The sequence below is a fragment of the Bombina bombina genome, chromosome 1 (assembly GCF_027579735.1).
Source record: "Bombina bombina isolate aBomBom1 chromosome 1, aBomBom1.pri, whole genome shotgun sequence".
Taxonomy (NCBI): Eukaryota; Metazoa; Chordata; class Amphibia; order Anura; family Bombinatoridae; genus Bombina; species Bombina bombina.
The window spans coordinates 228010856-228029824 of NC_069499.1; the positions used below are offsets into that span (position 1 = coordinate 228010856).

At 37.5% G+C, this 18969-nt stretch overlaps 1 protein-coding gene across 1 annotated transcript in view; it reads left to right on the plus strand.

The window, feature by feature from the left end:
- The window catches only part of SMCO1 (single-pass membrane protein with coiled-coil domains 1), a 45975-nt gene that overhangs the window by 220 nt on the left and 26786 nt on the right, over nt 1-18969 (plus strand). Inside the window, exon 2 of the mRNA XM_053697859.1 lies at nt 18324-18473. Within this exon, the coding sequence (XP_053553834.1) occupies nt 18324-18473 (150 nt within the window). The remainder of the gene's footprint in view (nt 1-18323; nt 18474-18969) is intronic.

Genomic DNA, 18969 nt, shown 5'->3' on the forward strand with positions numbered 1-18969 from the left:
GATATTAGAAGTGCTTAAAATATCTAATTTGCAATCTACTGTTGAACTCACCTTATTTTATCCTTGAACTGATTTCTAAGTCATATGTGTTGCCCACATTTTTATTATTATACATATAACTACTCCTACTGTTTTTTTTTTTTTGTGTACCTCTGTTATCACTTTAAAACAATAGACCATTGGAAATGAATCATATTAGGAAGTAGCGGATTGATTTCTTTAAAACATAAATCTTGCATATTTATGTGATTACCTTATTCTAGTTCTAGTCTGATGAGCTGAGATTGATATGTTTTTACTTTTGATGTATTGAATCACAGTTCCCTTCTGTGTTTTACTTTGGATGTATTACTGTGCAAGAAGCTATTATTAAAATAAAGTTATTTCACATTTTTACTTTTTAATGAGTCCCTTTGCCTTAGTACATAGTTTTGCATTTAAAACATGAATGCAGATATTTGTTTTCTCTGGGTAGCAGATTAATGGTCCATTACAGTAAGAAAGCATTTTTTTTTCTTTACAATACATCACAGTGCTAATAATAAAAATAAATATTTCCTAATGTTATCCAAGCTTATTATAATTACTTTAACAAATATAAAGATTTAATCTACTCATAAAGCAAAACATGTTGTAGATAGTACATGGTTTATGAATATTCAAATATATTGTATTGATGTAGTAAAAACTTACATTTTGGTTATGTTCTTTAATTATTCTAATGCTGAGAGACATAAACTAACTTTAGTCAAGCAAAGGGAACATAGTAATATATTCTAACAAAAGCTGAACTTGCAGTATTTTTTCAAAAAATAATTTAGATAAAATGCCTTTTTTAAAGAGAGAAAATTAGTATGATTAAAAACAAAACAAAAAAACAGGATTGAAATCCTGTGCTATTAACGTGTCTTAGAAAAGGTTCCTAATGCCTAGATATTTATTGGGACTGTTAATACGGCTATACCCAATATATTTCCGCAATTTTGCAAACGTGCGCTATGTATATGTCATTAAATGTAGTGGCTACTTTCAGGTCTCTATGACTAAGAGCTTCTGATCCCAGCCACTATAACAGTGATATTATTATAGCACATTATCCTCAATTGAGATTCATCCTCTAGGGCTCTAAAACCTAACATGGCTGTCTTGCCCTAAACCATAATATTCCTAACTGTGACTTGGTATCACTGTGTACTTAGTTTGACTGCATTTAATGTTAACTGTATCCAAGGCACCCACCTCTATTAAGCCTCACTGCAGTCTGACCTTACTAGATTACATTTCCGTAACTTCCAAGAGCCCATTGACATGCAGTCCTCCTATTTCAACACCTCCCTCTAACATCAAAGGGCCACCACATTTAATTTTAAACCCTTTTACATGATTCTTCCTAACAGTTAATTTATCTAAATAACACTTACAAAACCTATGCAATCTCTGAATTGCAAACCTTTAAAAATCTACCCCTTCAATTGTTGGATGTTTCTAGTAACATCACTTACATAACCTTATCACCCCAAATAACCCCCCCCCAAAAAAAAAATGCATTGTAAAATTAAAAAATAAATAATTGTTATACAAACAAAGTTCCTCTTACCTAATGTCTGGTTAATGAGCATTTTATCTCTCTTCTCTTACTCACCTATGCTTGGGCCTTCTTTCACCCTGTCCTATTTATACACTATGCAATTAATACTAATTGGTTAATCAGGATTACAATTGGTAAACAATTGAGACCTCTTTGACAATGAGCCTGCCCCCAATAATGATTGGTTTAGAGTTGGAGGTTTGTGCTGAGAGATAATGTGGGGATTACCATCAGAAATGGCTCACATAAGGGTGCAGGGGGGTGTATTGGAGGGATTTCTTAGGTGTAGGGGTATCAGCGTTTAGGATTTTTTTTGGGGGGTTGTCTTAAGTATTAGGGATATTGTAGTGGGGATCATGTGGTAGGGTTTTGTCATAAATGAATAAGCTGAGGAGGATGGTATGTGATCAGCTGTATTTGTGTTGTGGGTGCTCTGGGGCCAGGCTGAGAGTGTAATTTATTTAGGTTGGGAAGAATACATTAGAAAAGGGTCAGCCAGTTATCTCTTTCTTCAAGCCTTGATAAAAATCTATGTTTTAAAAATTTAAGCAATCCTTCCAGATTTGCTAAGAAGGTCACTTCCATTAGAAGACGTCTCATACATTAAAGCACAGGCTTTGATAGTGAACAGTGAAGGCTACAATTGAGATTTCTACCCTGCTGTAGTAAATTATGGGAACACTTTTCTTATGAATGCTGTTAAACAAGAAGGCATCAGTTTTCCTAATTCCTCAGGTTATTATGTATTTTTTTTTTTTTTTACAAATAATTACATAGAAGACACGCTCTTCTGTATCATCTTCAAATGGTTCTGTTTGGCTGAGATCATTACCACAGCTACAAACATTTAAGAACTTTTCAGACAAATGTTATCAGGTGTTTCTTCATGATAGAAACTGAAGGCAAGACCATCATTTCTACCTACATTCATGATGTTACAAAAGAGCAGATAACATCTGACTTTGGAAATCTAGTTTAATTTTACATTGTATGTTACCGAGTATTTTGTCCAAAATAGTACAGGATATAGATACAGCTGAATATGATTTTAAAGATACATCCCCATATAAAGTATTTGTTTTGAACATTTACATAAGTTTGATATCATGAAAATTAGAATTGCACAATCATAAAATTAGAACTGTGCTTTTTATGCTTCTGCCTTGGAACTCACTCATTCTGGAACTCCTAAGGGCAAACTTATCAAAGTGAGAATAAGAAAATTCTCACGTTTGTCGTCAAAAAAAAACCTCACAAATAATATCACCATATTTATAAAAGGTTATGTGCCAATAAAGTTGCAACTTTTCATATGTGCGAACAAGTTGACTCATGACCATTCGCAAGTCTTTAATATATGCAAATAAGTTGTCTGGAAATGTCTAATTGGCATTTTAAAATGCCTGTATATATACACAGTTCTCATATATTTAGGAAAAGTGGCGCATGCAATATTCACTATTTTTAATCTCGCCAATTTATAGGTTGCAAGGTAGTAAAAAATAAAGAGCAATATTTTTGTTTGTCTGGGGGTAAATCTAATATTGTCTTTTTTCTTGCCGTAATTGCAATATGTAGGGTTAGAAATTGCCCACAACAAGGCGCAGAACCTGAAGAATAATAATTAATTGAATAACAAAAAGATATATACAGATTTATAAAAAAGTAAAATAATTGAAATAAGTGTACTAAAAAGAACAAACGGCTAGATTACGAGTTTTGCGGTAAGGTGAAAAAGCAGCGTTAACAGGTCTTAACGCTGCTTTTTAACGCCCGCTGCTATTACGAGTCTTGTAGGTACAGCTGTACCGCACACTTTTTTGGCCTTACGCAATTTGCGTATAGTCTTTTTTCTATGGGACTTCCATAGCGACGGTATTACGAACTTGTCCTGGAAGGCCAAAAAGTGAGTGCAACAGCCTATACCGCAAGATTCGTAATGCATTTTAGTAGTTTAGTAGTAGCATTTTAGTAAGTCAGTAGTTATGAGTTTTACACTACAACGCTGTAGCATAAAACTCATAACTAAAGTGCTAAAAAGTACACTAACACCCATAAACTACCTATTAACCCCTAAACCGAAGCCCTCCCGCATCGCAAACACCATAATACAATTTTTAACCCCTAATCTGCCGCTTCGGACATCGCCGCCACTAGAATAAACATATTAACCCCTAAACCGCCGCACCCCCGCCTCGCAAACACTAGTTAAATATTAACCCCTAATCTGCCGCCCCTAACATCACCGCCACCTACCTACATTTATTAACCCCTAATCTGCCGCCCACAATGTTGCCACCACTATATTAAATGTATTAATCCATAAACCTAAGTCTAACCCTAACCCTAACACCCCCTAACTTAAATATAATTAAAATAAATATAAAGAAAAATTCCTATCATTAACTAAATAATTCCTATTTAAAACTAAATACTTACCTATAAAATAAACCCTAAGCTAGCTACAATATAACTAATAGTTACATTGTATCTCGCTTAGGGTTTATTTTTATTTTACAGGCAAGTTTGAATTTATTTTAACTAAGTAGAATAGTTACAAATTAGTTATTCACTATTTACTAACTACCTAGCTAAAATAAATACAAATTTACCTGTAAAATAAAACCTAACCAAAGTTACAATAACACCTAACACTACACTACAATTAAATAAATTCCCTAAATTAAATGCAATTAACTAAATTAAATAAAATTAGCTAAATTACAAAAAAAAACCACTAAATTACAGAAAATAAAAACAAATTACAAGATCTTTAAACTAATTAACCTAATCTAATAGCCCTATCAAAATAAAAAAGCCCACCCAAAATAAAAAAAAAAAACCTAGCCTAAACTAAACTACCAATAGCCCTTAAAAGGACCTTTTGCGGGGCATTGCCCTAAAGAAATCAGCTCTTTTACCTGTAAAAAAAAATACAAACAACCCCCCCAACAGTAAAACCCACCACCCACACAACCAACCCCCCAAATAAAACCCTAACTAAAAAAACCTAAGCTCCCCATTGCCCTGAAAAGGGAATTTGGATGGGCATTGCCCTTAAAAGGGCATTTAGCTCTATTGCGGCCCAAAGCCCTAACCTAAAAAAAAAACCTACACAATACATCATTAAAAAATCCTAACACTAACTCCCGAAGATTCACTTACCGGGAGAAGTCTTCATCCAAGCGGCAAGATGTCCTCAACGAAGCCGGCAGAAGTGGTCCTCCAGACAAGCAGAAGCGGTACTCCAGACGGGCAGAAGTCTTCACCCAGACGGCATCTTCTATCTTCATCCATCCGGCGCAGAGCTGTTCCATCTTCAAGACATCCGGCTCGGAGCATCCTCTTCCAACGATGTCTTCTTGCTGAATGAAGGTACCTTTAAATGACGTCATCGAAGATGGCGTCCCTTAGATTCCAATTGGCTGATAGAATTCTATCAGCCAATCGTAATTAAGGTTGAAAATATCATATTGGCTGATTGGATAAGCCAATAGGATTGAACTTCAATCCTATTGGCTGATCTAATCAGCCAATAGGATTGAGCTCGCATTCTATTGGCTGATTTTTCAACCTTAATTCCGATTGGCTGATAGAATTCTATCAGCTAATCGGAATCTAAGGGACGCCATCTTGGATGATGTCATTTAAAGGTACCTTCATTCAGCAAGAAAACATCGTTGGAAGAGGATGCTCCACGCCGGATGTCTTGAAGATGGAGCCGCTCCGTGCCGGATGGATGAAGATAGAAGATGCCGTCTGGGTGAAGACTTCTGCCCGTCTGGAGGACCACTTCTGCCCGTCTGGAGGACCACTTCTGCCGGCTTCATTGAGGACATCTTGCCGCTTGGATGAAGACTTCTCCCGGTAAGTGAATCTTTGGGGGTTAGTGTTAGGATTTTTTAAGGGTGTATTGGGTGGGGGAGGGTTTTAGGTTAGGGCTTTGGGCCGCAATAGATCTAAATGCCCTTTTAAGGGCAATGTCCATCCAAATGCCCTTTTCAGGGCAATGGGGAGCTTAGGTTTTTTTAGTTAGAGTTTTATTTGGGCGGTTGGTTGTGTGGGTGGTGGGTTTTACTGTTGGGGGGGTTGTTTGTATTTTTTTTACATGTAAAAGAGCTGATTTCTTTGGGGCAATGCCCCGCAAAAGACCCTTTTAGGGCTATTGGTAGTTTAGTTTAGGCTAGGGTTTTTTTATTTTGGGTGGGCTTTTTTATTTTTATAGGGCTATTAGATTAGGTGTAATTAGTTTAAAGATCTTGTAATTTGTTTTTTATTTTCTGTAATTTAGTGTTTGTTTGGTTTTTTTGCACTTTAGCTAATTTTATTTAATTTAGTTAAGTGTATTTAATTTAGGGAATTTATTTAATTGCAGTGTAGTGTTAGGTGTTATTGTAACTTAGGTTTGATTTTATTTTACAGGTAAATTTGTATTTATTTTAGCTAGGTAGTTAGTAAATAGTTAATAACTATTTAGTAACTATTCTACCTAGTTAAAATAAATACAAACTTGCCTGAAAAATAAATAAACCCTAAGCTAGATACAATGTAACTATTAGTTATATTGTAGCTAGCTTAGGGTTTATTTCACAGGTAAGTATTTAGTTTTCAATAGGAATTATCAGTTCCCGACTTGGAAATCAGACCGGCCCTTGAAATTTGTACAGACTGGCCCAGCCCCGCCCCCTCCAGCAAGCAGAACTAATGTTTTAAAAACAATGTGATCAGAAATGTGATCAGAAATGTTTTCTAATCACACATAGTTTATTAAAACATTTGTGAGTGTGATTTTGCGCCAGAACCGTTTGCTGCTGTCCCAGTCCCTGAAGCTACAGAATAATATATATATATATATGTGTGTGAATCATCATATGCAGCAGCAGGCAGCAGTCAGTTAACTAATGTTTTAAAAACAATGTGTGATCAGAAATTGTGCTGTTCTGAACAGCACAATGTTTTCTGATCACATCATTTATTAAAACATGTGCGCCAGGCCCAGGCCGCCCACTACCAGACTAGTGCCCCTCACAAGTTCCAAACTTCCAATCAACACCGACCACAGCGACAACACCGGCGGTCTGGTCCACGAACAACCACTGAGTCTGTCACGATGTGTCAGTGTGTCATGTGTCAGCCGCCCAGTGCTAGTACCGCTGTTATGGTCATCCTCTTCCCCCTCTGTCCACCCCAGCCCAGTCCCTGCCCTCCTACCTCTTCTAAGTCTCAGGCACAAGACACTGACAGACAGTGGCAGTGCACGTGTGGTCCGTCCGACATCGATCTTCTCTCTAGATTGTGCCAGGTCTACTCTGACCGGAGGGTGGGCCATGGGCATGATAGCGTTAGTTGCGTCACTCACTTCATCAACACAGTACTCCTTCAAATTGCTCCTGGTGCTGGGGATAAAAAATACACAGACAGAGCGGCCCTACTGTCTGTGTATTCTGCTTCTGCACTGCAGCTCAAAAAGCATGTCGTTGCGGTCACTGCGCTGAGCGCTCCCTCACACTGTGCTGTGCTGCTTGCGTTGCGCTCCACACACTATGTGCTTCTGCCGGCCCCCCAGCTGCCGGCCCACCGGGATTTTTCCCGGTATCCCGGCGGCCCAATCCGGCCCTGGGAATTATTTAGTTAATGATAGGAATTTTTCTTTATATTTATTTTAATTAGATTTAAAGGGACAGTAAGCCTAAAAAATAATGTTATATAATTCTGCACATAGTGCAGAATTATATAACATTATTTTACTGCTATAGTTATAAAACCCTTTTTTCCCTTTTAATATTTAAAAAACATACCGCTTTTACAGACCCGCTCTCTGCTCTCTGCTGAGCGGGTCTGTTTTTTTTAGTCAGCGCATCGGGCCAGCTGTATAGTCACAGCCCGGCCCGACCACGCCATAGCATTAAGTGAAGCTCGCTCCTGCTGTCAGACAGAGCAGGAGCGAGCTGCACTTAGTCTTATGGCGCGGTCGGGCCAGGCCGCGCCATAAGAATCTAATCGGAATCTAAGGGACGCCATCTTGGATGATGTCATTTAAAGGTACCTTCATTCAGCAAGAAAACATTGTTGGAAGAGGATGCTCCACGCCGGATGTCTTGAAGATGGAGCCGCTCCGTGCCGGATGGATGAAGATAGAAGATGCCGTCTGGGTGAAGACTTCTGCCCGTCTGGAGGACCACTTCTGCCGGCTTCATTGAGGACATTTTGCCGCTTGGATGAAGACTTCTCCCGGTAAGTGAATCTTTGGGGGTTAGTGTTAGGATTTTTTAAGGGTGTATTGGGTGGGGGAGGGTTTTAGGTTAGGGCTTTGGGCCGCAATAGATCTAAATGCCCTTTTAAGGGCAATGTCCATCCAAATGCCCTTTTCAGGGCAATGGGGAGCTTAGGTTTTTTTAGTTAGAGTTTTATTTGGGCGGTTGGTTGTGTGGGTGGTGGGTTTTACTGTTGGGGGGGTTGTTTGTATTTTTTTCACATGTAAAAGAGCTGATTTCTTTGGGGCAATGCCCCGCAAAAGACCCTTTTAAGGGCTATTGGTAGTTTAGTTTAGGCTAGGGTTTTTTTATTTTGGGTGGGCTTTTTATTTTTATAGGGCTATTAGATTAGGTGTAATTAGTTTAAAGATCTTGTAATTTGTTTTTTATTTTCTGTAATTTAGTGTTTGTTTGGTTTTTTTGCACTTTAGCTAATTTTATTTAATTTAGTTAAGTGTATTTAATTTAGGGAATTTATTTAATTGCAGTGTAGTGTTAGGTGTTATTGTAACTTAGGTTTGATTTTATTTTACAGGTAAATTTGTATTTATTTTAGCTAGGTAGTTAGTAAATAGTTAATAACTATTTAGTAACTATTCTACCTAGTTAAAATAAATACAAACTTGCCTGAAAAATAAATAAACCCTAAGCTAGATACAATGTAACTATTAGTTATATTGTAGCTAGCTTAGGGTTTATTTCACAGGTAAGTATTTAGTTTTCAATAGGAATTATCAGGGCGGACTGGGAAATCAGACCGGCCCTGGAAATTTGTACAGACCGGCCCAGCCCCGCCCCCTCCAGCAAGCAGAACTAATGTTTTAAAAACAATGTGATCAGAAATGTGATCAGAAATGTTTTCTAATCACACATAGTTTATTAAAACATTTGTGAGTGTGATTTTGCGCCAGAACCGTTTGCCGCTGTCCCAGTCCCTGAAGCTACAGAATAATATATATATATATATGTGTGTGAATCATCATATGCAGCAGCAGGCAGCAGTCAGTTAACTAATGTTTTAAAAACAATGTGTGATCAGAAATTGTGCTGTTCTGAACAGCACAATGTTTTCTGATCACATCATTTATTAAAACATGTGTGCCAGGCCCAGGCCGCCCACTACCAGACTAGTGCCCCTCACAAGTTCCAAACTTCCAATCAACACCGACCACAGCGACAACACCGGCGGTCTGGTCCACGAACAACCACTGAGTCTGTCACGATGTGTCAGTGTGTCATGTGTCAGCCGCCCAGTGCTAGTACCGCTGTTATGGTCATCCTCTTCCCCCTCTGTCCACCCCAGCCCAGTCCCTGCCCTCCTACCTCTTCTAAGTCTCAGACACAAGACACTGACAGACAGTGGCAGTGCACGTGTGGTCCGTCCGACATCGGTCTTCTCTCTAGATTGTGCCAGGTCTACTCTGACCGGAGGGTGGGCCATGGGCATGATAGCGTTAGTTGCGTCACTCACTTCATCAACACAGTACTCCTTCAAATTGCTCCTGGTGCTGGGGATAAAAAATACACAGACAGAGCGGCCCTACTGTCTGTGTATTCTGCTTCTGCACTGCAGCTCAAAAAGCATGTCGTTGCGGTCACTGCGCTGAGCGCTCCCTCACACTGTGCTGTGCTGCTTGCGTTGCGCTCCACACACTATGTGCTTCTGCCGGCCCCCCAGCTGCCGGCCCACCGGGATTTTTCCCGGTATCCCGGCGGCCCAATCCGGCCCTGGGAATTATTTAGTTAATGATAGGAATTTTTCTTTATATTTATTTTAATTAGATTTAAAGGGACAGTAAGCCTAAAAAATAATGTTATATAATTCTGCACATAGTGCAGAATTATATAACATTATTTTACTGCTATAGTTATAAAACCCTTTTTTCTCTTTTAATATTTAAAAAACATACCGCTTTTACAGACCCGCTCTCTGCTGAGCGAGTCTGTTTTTTTTAGTCAGCGCATCGGGCCAGCTGTATAGTCACAGCCTGGCCCGACCGCGCCATAAGACTAAGTGCAGCTCACTCCTGCTCTGTCTGACAGCAGGAGCGAGCTTCACTTAATGCTATGGCGCGGTCGGGCCGGGCTGTGACTATACAGCAGAGAGCAGAGAGCGGGTCTGTAAAAGCGGTATGTTTTTTAAATATTAAAAGGGAAAAAAGGGTTTTATAACTATAGCAGTAAAATAATGTTATATAATTCTTCACTATGTGCAGAATTATATAACATTATTTTTTAGGTTTACTGTCCCTTTAAGTTAGGGGGTGTTAGGGTTAGGGTTAAACTTAGATTTAGGGGTTAATAAATATAATATAGTGGTCGCGACGTTTGGGGCAGCAGATTAGGGGTTAATAAATGTAGGTAGGTGGCGGCGATGTTAGGGGGGCAGATTAGGGGTTAATAATAATTTAACTAGTCTTTGCGATGCGGGAGTACGGCGGTTTAGGGGTTAATATGTTTATTATAGTGGCGGCGACGTTGGGGGCGGCAGATTAGGGGTTAATAACTGTAGGTAGGTTGCGGCGACATTGGGGGCGGGAGGTTAGGGGTTAATAAATATAATTTAGGTGTCGACGATGTTGGGGGCAGCAGATTAGGGGTTCATAAGTATAATGTAGGTGGCGGCGATGTCCGGAGTGGCAGATTAGGGGTTAATAAATATAATGTAGGTGGCGGCGATGTTGGGGGCAGCAGATTAGGGGTTAATAAGTGTAAGATTAGGGGTGTTTAGACTTGGGGTTCATGTTAGGGTGTTAGGTGTAAACATAAAATTTGTTTCCCCATAGGAATCAATGGGACTGCATTACATAGCTTTACGCTGCTTTTTGGCAGGTGTTAGGCTTTTTTTTAGCCGGCTCTCCCCATTTATGTCTATGGGCAAATCGTGCACGAGAACGTACAACCAGCTCACCGCTGACTTAAGCAGCGCTGGTATTGGAGTGCGGTATGGAGCACAATTTTGCTCAACGCTCACTTCTTGCCTTTTAACGCCGGGTTTGTAAAAACCTGTAATACCAGCGCTGTAGGAAAGTGAGCGGTGACAATAATATGCAAGTTAGCAACGCACAGCTCATAACAAAAAACTCGTAATCTAGCCGAAAGTTAAGCTCCAAAAAACGGGCAATCTTTCTCGATGAAAGAGAGCCAAAGAAGGGGCAAAATTAAAATAAATTTAATATATAAGAAAAAACATCCTTAATAACAATCACTTGATTAATTTATTTTGTTATAATAGGATATAAACAATAAAACCATTTGCCGGTGGCTAAAGTTAATATTGATGATAAATAAAGTAAATATTATATTTTTACAAGAAAACTAGATCAACCATTCGCTTGACATCGCAAAAAAATTGCCCTAAAAATGTCTCTAGAATTTTTATAAATACTAAGGACATTTTTTAATTCACACTTTGCAAACTATTGCGGAAATAATCGCGACTTTTTAAAAGCATTTTTTCAGGGCTTGATAAATTTTGCCCTAAGTGTCCCCTGCTATCCTGACTATTGAATAATGCTTACGTACCTGTGGTTTTATCACACACATGCAGCAATTAGTTCAGTATACCCATTTGTATTTTGAAAATGTTTATGTTATTGATACTGTACATTTAATATTAGTTATTCATTTATTTTATTTGGAAATTTAGAGACATAAAAGTGCAAAAAGAAAATAATCAAATGTATTTAATTTTGTGTTAAATACATAGTTAAAATCAGCTCTAGAGCGGCAATGCAATACTGGGACTTAGTTGAACACATCTGGTAACCAGTGAGAAGAGATATATGTGTGTAGCCACCAATCACCAGCTACTGTAGCTCCAAGTAGTGCACTGCTGTTTCTGAGTCTATCTGGGTATGCTTTTCAACAGACCATACCAAGAGAACAAAGTAAATTTGTTAATAGAAGCAAATTAAGAAGTCTTTTAAAATGACGCCCTCCATCTGAACTATGAAAGTTTAATTTTGACTTTCATGTCCCTTAAAGCTGTAATGTATAATGTAACTGAAAGGGAAATATTTCCAGTTCAATAGGTATCTCATTAAGAACGGATCATCTTCTTTTCCTTTTGAAGAGAAAAACAGAGCCTTATTAAGGTTTAAAGCTTTACTTGGCAATTCGATTGTATGACCACTGTGTATGAGTAATCTCGTATATATCTGATGAAACGACCCTTGGGGGTTGAGAAACGTGTCATAATAAAGCCTGAATATCTTTTATTCCTGGAAGTTGTTCACATTCATTTATGCAGTGCTATTGAGCAAGATTTTAAGCAACAAAACAAAGAGCTTTTCACGGCCACAACTGAAGGTACTCTTTGAGCCGTCACCAAAAAGGGAGAGCCTCAGGGAGTGTCTCGTTTGGCAGTGTACTAGCCACTGATTAAGTGCTAGTAGGCGAGATTGTACTGGTCATAGCACAGTACCACAGCTTCTGGTAAGCACATCACCTCTCTACATTTGTGTCACTTTTTATGAAACGTTATAACGCTATGTGGCGTATTTAGCTACCAATCAGCAAACGCTACCCAGGTGCTGAACTTAAGTTGGGCCGGCTTGTAAGCTTACATTCCTGCTTTTTCAAATAAAGATACCAAGAGAATAAAGACACATTGATAATATGAGTAAATTAGAAAGTTGCTTAAAATTGCCTGCTCTATCTAAATCATGAAAGAAATAAATGTGGTGTCCGTATCCCTTTAACAGTTCTTATAGTATTGTGGCATCATAACCACTAAGCCACTTGCAAGTTTTAATTCAGGGGTTATTAATCATGTCCTCAGACCTCCCCAGCGTACCAGATTTCTTTAGTATTACCTAAACCCCTTAGTGACCAGACCATTTTTTAATTTTCTTACCGTTAAGGACCAGGGCTATTTTTGCATTTCTGCGGTGTTTGTGTTTAGCTGTAATTTTCCTCTTACTCATTTACTGTACCCACACACATTATATACCGTTTTTCTCGCCATTAAATGAACTTTCTAAAGATACAATTATTTTCATAATATCTTATAATTTACTATAACATTTTTTATAAAATATGATGAAAAAATTGAAAAAAAACTAATTTTTTCTAACTTTGATCCCCAAAATCTGTTACACATCTACAACCACCAAAAAACACCCATGCTAAATAGTTTCTAATTTTTGTCTTGAGTTTAGAAATACCCAATGTTAACATGTTCTTTGGTTTTTTTGCAAGTTATAGGGCAATAAATTCAAGTAGCACTTTGCTATTTTCAACCCATTTTTTTTTTTTTTCAATATTAGCGATAGTTACATTGTAATACTGATATCTGTCAGGAATCCCTGAATAACCCTTCACATGTATATATTTTTTTAGTAGGCAACCCAAAGTATTGATCTAGGCCCATTTTGGTATATTTCATGCCATTATTTCACCGACAAATACGATCAAATAAAAAAAATCATTATCTTTTTCACTAACTTTAAGTTTCAACAGCTTTAGGTTACAAACAGCTTGTGCAATTATGGTACAAATGATTGTAAATGATTCCCTGGGATCCCCTTTGTTCAGAAATAGCAGACATATATGGCTTTGGCGTTGCTTTTTGGTAATTAGTAGGCCGCTAAATGGCTCTGTGCACCACACTTGTATTATGCCCAGCAGTGCAGGGGTTAATTAGGTAGCTTGTAGGGTTAATTTTAGCTTTAGTGTAGAGATCAGCCTTCCACCTGATACATCCCACATCCCACCCCCTGACCCCTCTCAAACAGCTCTCTTCCCTCCCCCACCTCACAATTGTCCCCGCCATCTTAAGTACTGGCAGAAAGTCTGGCAGTACTAAAATAAAAGGCTTTATATATATATATATATATATATATATATATATATATAATCTTTATTTTTATATATTCTGCAGTGTTGGATTCCCCCTTAGCCCCCAACCTCCCTGATCCCCCCCAAACTGCTCTCTAACCCTTCCCCCTCTACCTATTTGCCGCAGCTGTCTGCCAGTACCCAGTTTACAAAAAAATTGCCTTTTTTAATAAAAAACAAAACAAAACAATTTTTCTGTAGTGTAGCTGCACCCCTTAATACCCTACCCCTCCCCCTCCCAGATGCCTTTCTCAATACTTATAAATCCCTCTCCATACACCATAGTGTAGCGGTCCCTCCCGCCCTGTGCGCGCTCCCGGACCTCATCATCGCAGCTAACAGGAAGTCGGCTACCATCGATGGGCCACCTACCCGCCTCCCTGCTATCCCTCCCGTGCCACCAACAATCGGCACCATCGCTGGCTGATGCAGAGAGGGCCACATAGTGACTCTCTGCATCGGTTGCTCAAAAAAGGGTATTGCAGGATGCTTCAATATCAAGGCATCATTGCAATACCCTGAAAGCGGCTGGAAGCGATCACGATAGCTTCCAGCGCTTGAAAACCCTGAGGACGTGCAGGGTAGGTCCTTGGTCATTAACGACTGGTTTTTGTAGGACGTACTCTGCACGTCCTTAGTCGTCAAGGGGTTAAGTGAGAGCAGGTAAGTAATCATATTTACTAATCAGCTGATTATTTCACCTGTCCTCCAGTTCAGATATCTTGAAAATCTGACCTGTTAGGACAGGTTTGAAAACTCGTGTTGTAATCTAATTCTCTCTTTTTTTATATATATATATATATATATATATTTTTGAGAGTTCACGTGAATTATATTTTTCCTTTTTCCTGCACCTATTTTATGATTAAAGAATATGTCATTTTTAAATAAATGAATACATGTCCTTTGTGTACTTTGTTTTAGTATCTCCTGAAATATTCATATTCACAATTTTTTTTTCCGAAAATCAAGATCTTTCTTTCTGTCAGAGTTCAAGCAAAATGATTTAGGTGTCCAGGTGCTAGGTCTATTTTTTGTTTATAGCTCCCATTAAATAGTTTACTAACAATAACATTTGTTTATTTCAAATTTTCATGGCTTATTGTGATATATAATCCTAAAATATCTGCCAAATTATGCACAAATTCAATAAACTGCAATATTTATTTGAAAATCAGGATTTATAATGAGAACTTCAGCTAAACTTCCCTTCAGAATTACTGTACAAAGATCCTTGCATGATTCTTTACATGGTTTTTTAATTCTAAGCCATTCCAATCCACTGAAAAGCCCACAATAACTAATATTGCAAGTTTTTTTTAAGTTTATTTGTGGCTCAGTATCCCCATTTATACATTAGGTGTCGACTATTCAACATCACCATTCCAATCAGCAAATAATATTCCAGCAGCCTTTTCACAATTTTTGGTTCAAATGATACAACCTCGACCTCTTGAAACCCATTTGACTTGTTTTGTGTGACTTATTTTTGATGATTGTACTGCTTTATTCTTTCAATGTTAAAGGACCAGTCAACAGAGTAGATTTGCATAATCAACAAATGCAAGATAACAAGACAATGCAATAGCACTTAGTCTGATCTTCAAATGAGTAGTAGATTTTTTTTTTCTGACAATTTTAAAAGTTTTGTCTATTTCCACTCCCCCTGTACCATGTGACAGCCATCAGCCAATCACAAATACATACACGTACAATGTGACAGCCATCAGCCAATCACAAATGCAAATACGTATATGCTGTGAATTCTTGCACATGCTCAGTAGGAGCTGATGACTCAAAAAGTTTAAATATAAAAAGACTGTGCATATTTTGTTAATGGAAGTAAATTGGAAAGTTGTTTAAAATTACATGCTGTATCTGAATCATGATTGTTTAATTTTGACTTGAGTGTCCCTTTAAGGTTTTTGTATATGCTCAGTTCACATGTTAATAAAAACTCAATTTTTTGTTTTCCTTAATGGATTTTTTTTTAGAATGCAAATTTCTAATGGATTGGAATGTTCTTGAAAAAGAAGTCAAAGACATGAAATAAATAGTAAACCCACAAGGCCTCCTTACTATTTAAAAGATTGCAGTAGACTAGTGCTAAAAGCCTCCAGATTATTTTTAGTAAATAAAGGTGAGTCTTTACCCGCTCTGCCGCATCTCTTTGTTATATTTTATTTCTTGTGTGTGTGGACAGTGGTACGGGCATTCAGATGCATATCACCTGCTCAATAGAGATTAATGCAGTTAGCACTCTAGCACTGAAATAGGCAAAAGAAAAAAAGGGACATAGGCCAGAGGTGGCTGCCAGTGCGGGTAAGGACACCCAGACAGCCAGGCTGGTGATAAAATATACTTTATACTTCATTTTCCATAATAAGCTAAATGCTTTTAGCACCAGTCTTTTGAAACCCTGTATACATAGTAAGGATGGGGGGTTAATGTCTCTTGAATTACCATAAAATATTTTTACCAGGCAATTCTAATTGATTGCAATAGAGGCCTGTGCGTCAGTTTAAACTGTTGCTTACTAAAAAATACAAATTTCTGGAGTTGCCAGTGGCTTACAGCACTTTCTCGTAAAAGTTTAACCCGCCTCTCAAAAATAAACCCGACATGTAAAAAACCCTAATCCCCACATCACAAACTAATAATAAAAGTATTAACCCCTAATCCGACAATCCCCCACAACGCAATATGCCTAATTAAACTATTAAACCCTAATCTGCCAACCCCCACAACGCAAATAACTAATTTAATTACCAAGCCCCCTAACCTAACACCCACTTAATTAACCTCAAACTACATAAAATAATAAAATACTAAATTATAAGTAAAATAAAAAATCCTAAAATTTATTAAAAATTAACCTAAGATTAAATTAAAATAAATAAATCTAAAATTACCACAAATAAAAAGTCTAACATTCTTCAAATTCAAATCAGCCAATAGGATTTCAGTAGCTCTCATCCTATTGGCTGATTTGAATTTGAAGAATCAAATCAGCCAATAGGAATGCAAGAAACGCCATATTTAAATGCCTTGAATTCAGTATTCAGTGTACGACTTGGATCCTCCACACTCCATGGCTCCGCAGTCGCAGATCCTGCTCCGCGCTCATCTCTGCTCTGCGCCAGCTTGGTCCTGGATGAAGAAGGAAGTGGTCCCGGCTTGGCAGAAAATGTCGACTGCTTGGAAGAAGACTTTACCGACTGGAACAGGACCTTCTCCAGCAGGAACAGTGAGTACCTATTTGGGGGTTAGATTTTGGCTTTTTTTTATTTTTGGGGGGTTTGGTTTTTTTTAGATTAGGGATTTATTGGACACTCATAAAATAACTGAATGCCCTTTTAAGGGCATTGCCCATACAAATGCCCCTTTAGGGGCAATGGGTAGTTTATGATTTTTTAGTGTTAGTTTTTTTCATTTTAGGGGGTTTGTTGGGTGGTGGGTTTTACTGTTAGAGGGGGGGACTTAGTATTTTTAAGGTGAAAGAGCCGTTTAACTTAGGGCAATGCCCTACAAAAGGCTGTTTTAAGGGCTATTGGTAGTTTAGAATTAGATTAGGTGGTGTTTTATTTTGAGGGGCTTTTTTATTTTCATAGGGATTAGGTTCTATGTTAGCTTATGGGAGTAAAAATTGCGAGCGACGGGTGAAATATTTGTGCCGCATTTTTAATCTTGCCCCTGATGAGCTACAATGTGTGTCCATTCTCTCCTTGTTATATTTTGTGTACTCTAAGTGCAAGGTGCATTATAGTTTAAGTAGATATTTGTAAGGATAATCATTATACTTTTATTTATTTTTTCAATAAATCATTTTGCTTTGAGAAACAGGTTGTGTATTTAAAATGTAAATATTTGTATTACTGAATAATAGATCAATGAAAAATAACTGCAAGAAAGTCGTTTTTCTTTACTATACATCATAGATGTGGTCTTAATGATATGCAAATACAATACATTTATGCCAATGTAGAGTTTGCTTTTTATTATTCTAACCATGTAATAAATAACCTAGTTGTATTCCTACCAAAAGGAATTAGATACAAAAATATGTTCAACATAAGAAGCGGACCTTATGATAATTGGTTTCAAAATAATGTAAAAGTACAAAAAGAAAATGCAGTCATTTGTTAGAGCATTTGTATATTGCACTATTGTTTGAATATAATATAATTACTATATGTAAATACTGTGTAAACTGGTGGTAACATAAAATGGAGATATTTGTTGTTATCAAAACTTCACACAGTTTACAACAGCTATGGAAACTAGTCCAATGTGTTTAACACCTTCAAATGAGTTAAATTCATAGTTAAAGACGGCTCCAGAACAGCAATGCACTACTGGGAGGTAGCTGAACACATTGGGTGAGCCAATGACGAGAGGTATACTTCTGTCTCCACCAATCACCAGCTAGCTCCAAGTAGTAAATTGCTGCTTCTGAGCCTACCTAGATATGCTTTTCAACAGTAGATACCAAGAGAAGGAAGTAAATTTGATAAAGGGAATTGCTGTATCAAAACCATGAAAGTTTAATTTTGACTTTCATATCTCTTTAATTATATTGTAAAAAAATTTAAGGCAATAGCTTCTTGACTTTGTTTTATACTTTTAATTTAATTTTTCAGGCTAGAGCAAAGGCTGGACGTTGTGGATATCCAGTTTGACAATCTTCAAAAAAGAGCAGACAAGTTAACTCATCAATTAGATGGGCAAGGAGAGTCCTTAGTTAGACAGAATGGAGAAGATGATATGTGGATGTCTCTTTTGGAAGACAGGTGAACTCTGAAAAATGCTTTCATCAATAGTGTATACAACCTAAGGGGAGACTGCTTCTTGCATGGGCCATGTATTATCTTCTGCCTGTAAGTTAAAAGAAATCTCCCATATGAAAAGAAGGAACAATATTATTTTTTAACTTGCAAAAAGAAAAAAAAACTAATATAGGGTGAAAGGATCCCTAAAGGCAACTATAAGGTAAAAATGAAACAAAAAGGAAAAGAGTCTGTAAAGAAATACAGTTCCAAAGAGATAATTCCAAATACAATATTTATTATTACCAAAATGTCTGAGGCCTTTTCGACTCTTTTTTTGGCCAAAAAGGTTAATTTTTCGATTCAATGTGATCACAATAGCTATTTTTTTGGTAGTTTTCGGCTCTTCTATAAAAGTCCTGAAAAGTTCTCGCCGGTCACAATACATTTTCAAGAGACTTTTCAACACCTTTACGAGACCAGTTTTTTCCTTTTATATTATTCAACAGTGACATTGTTG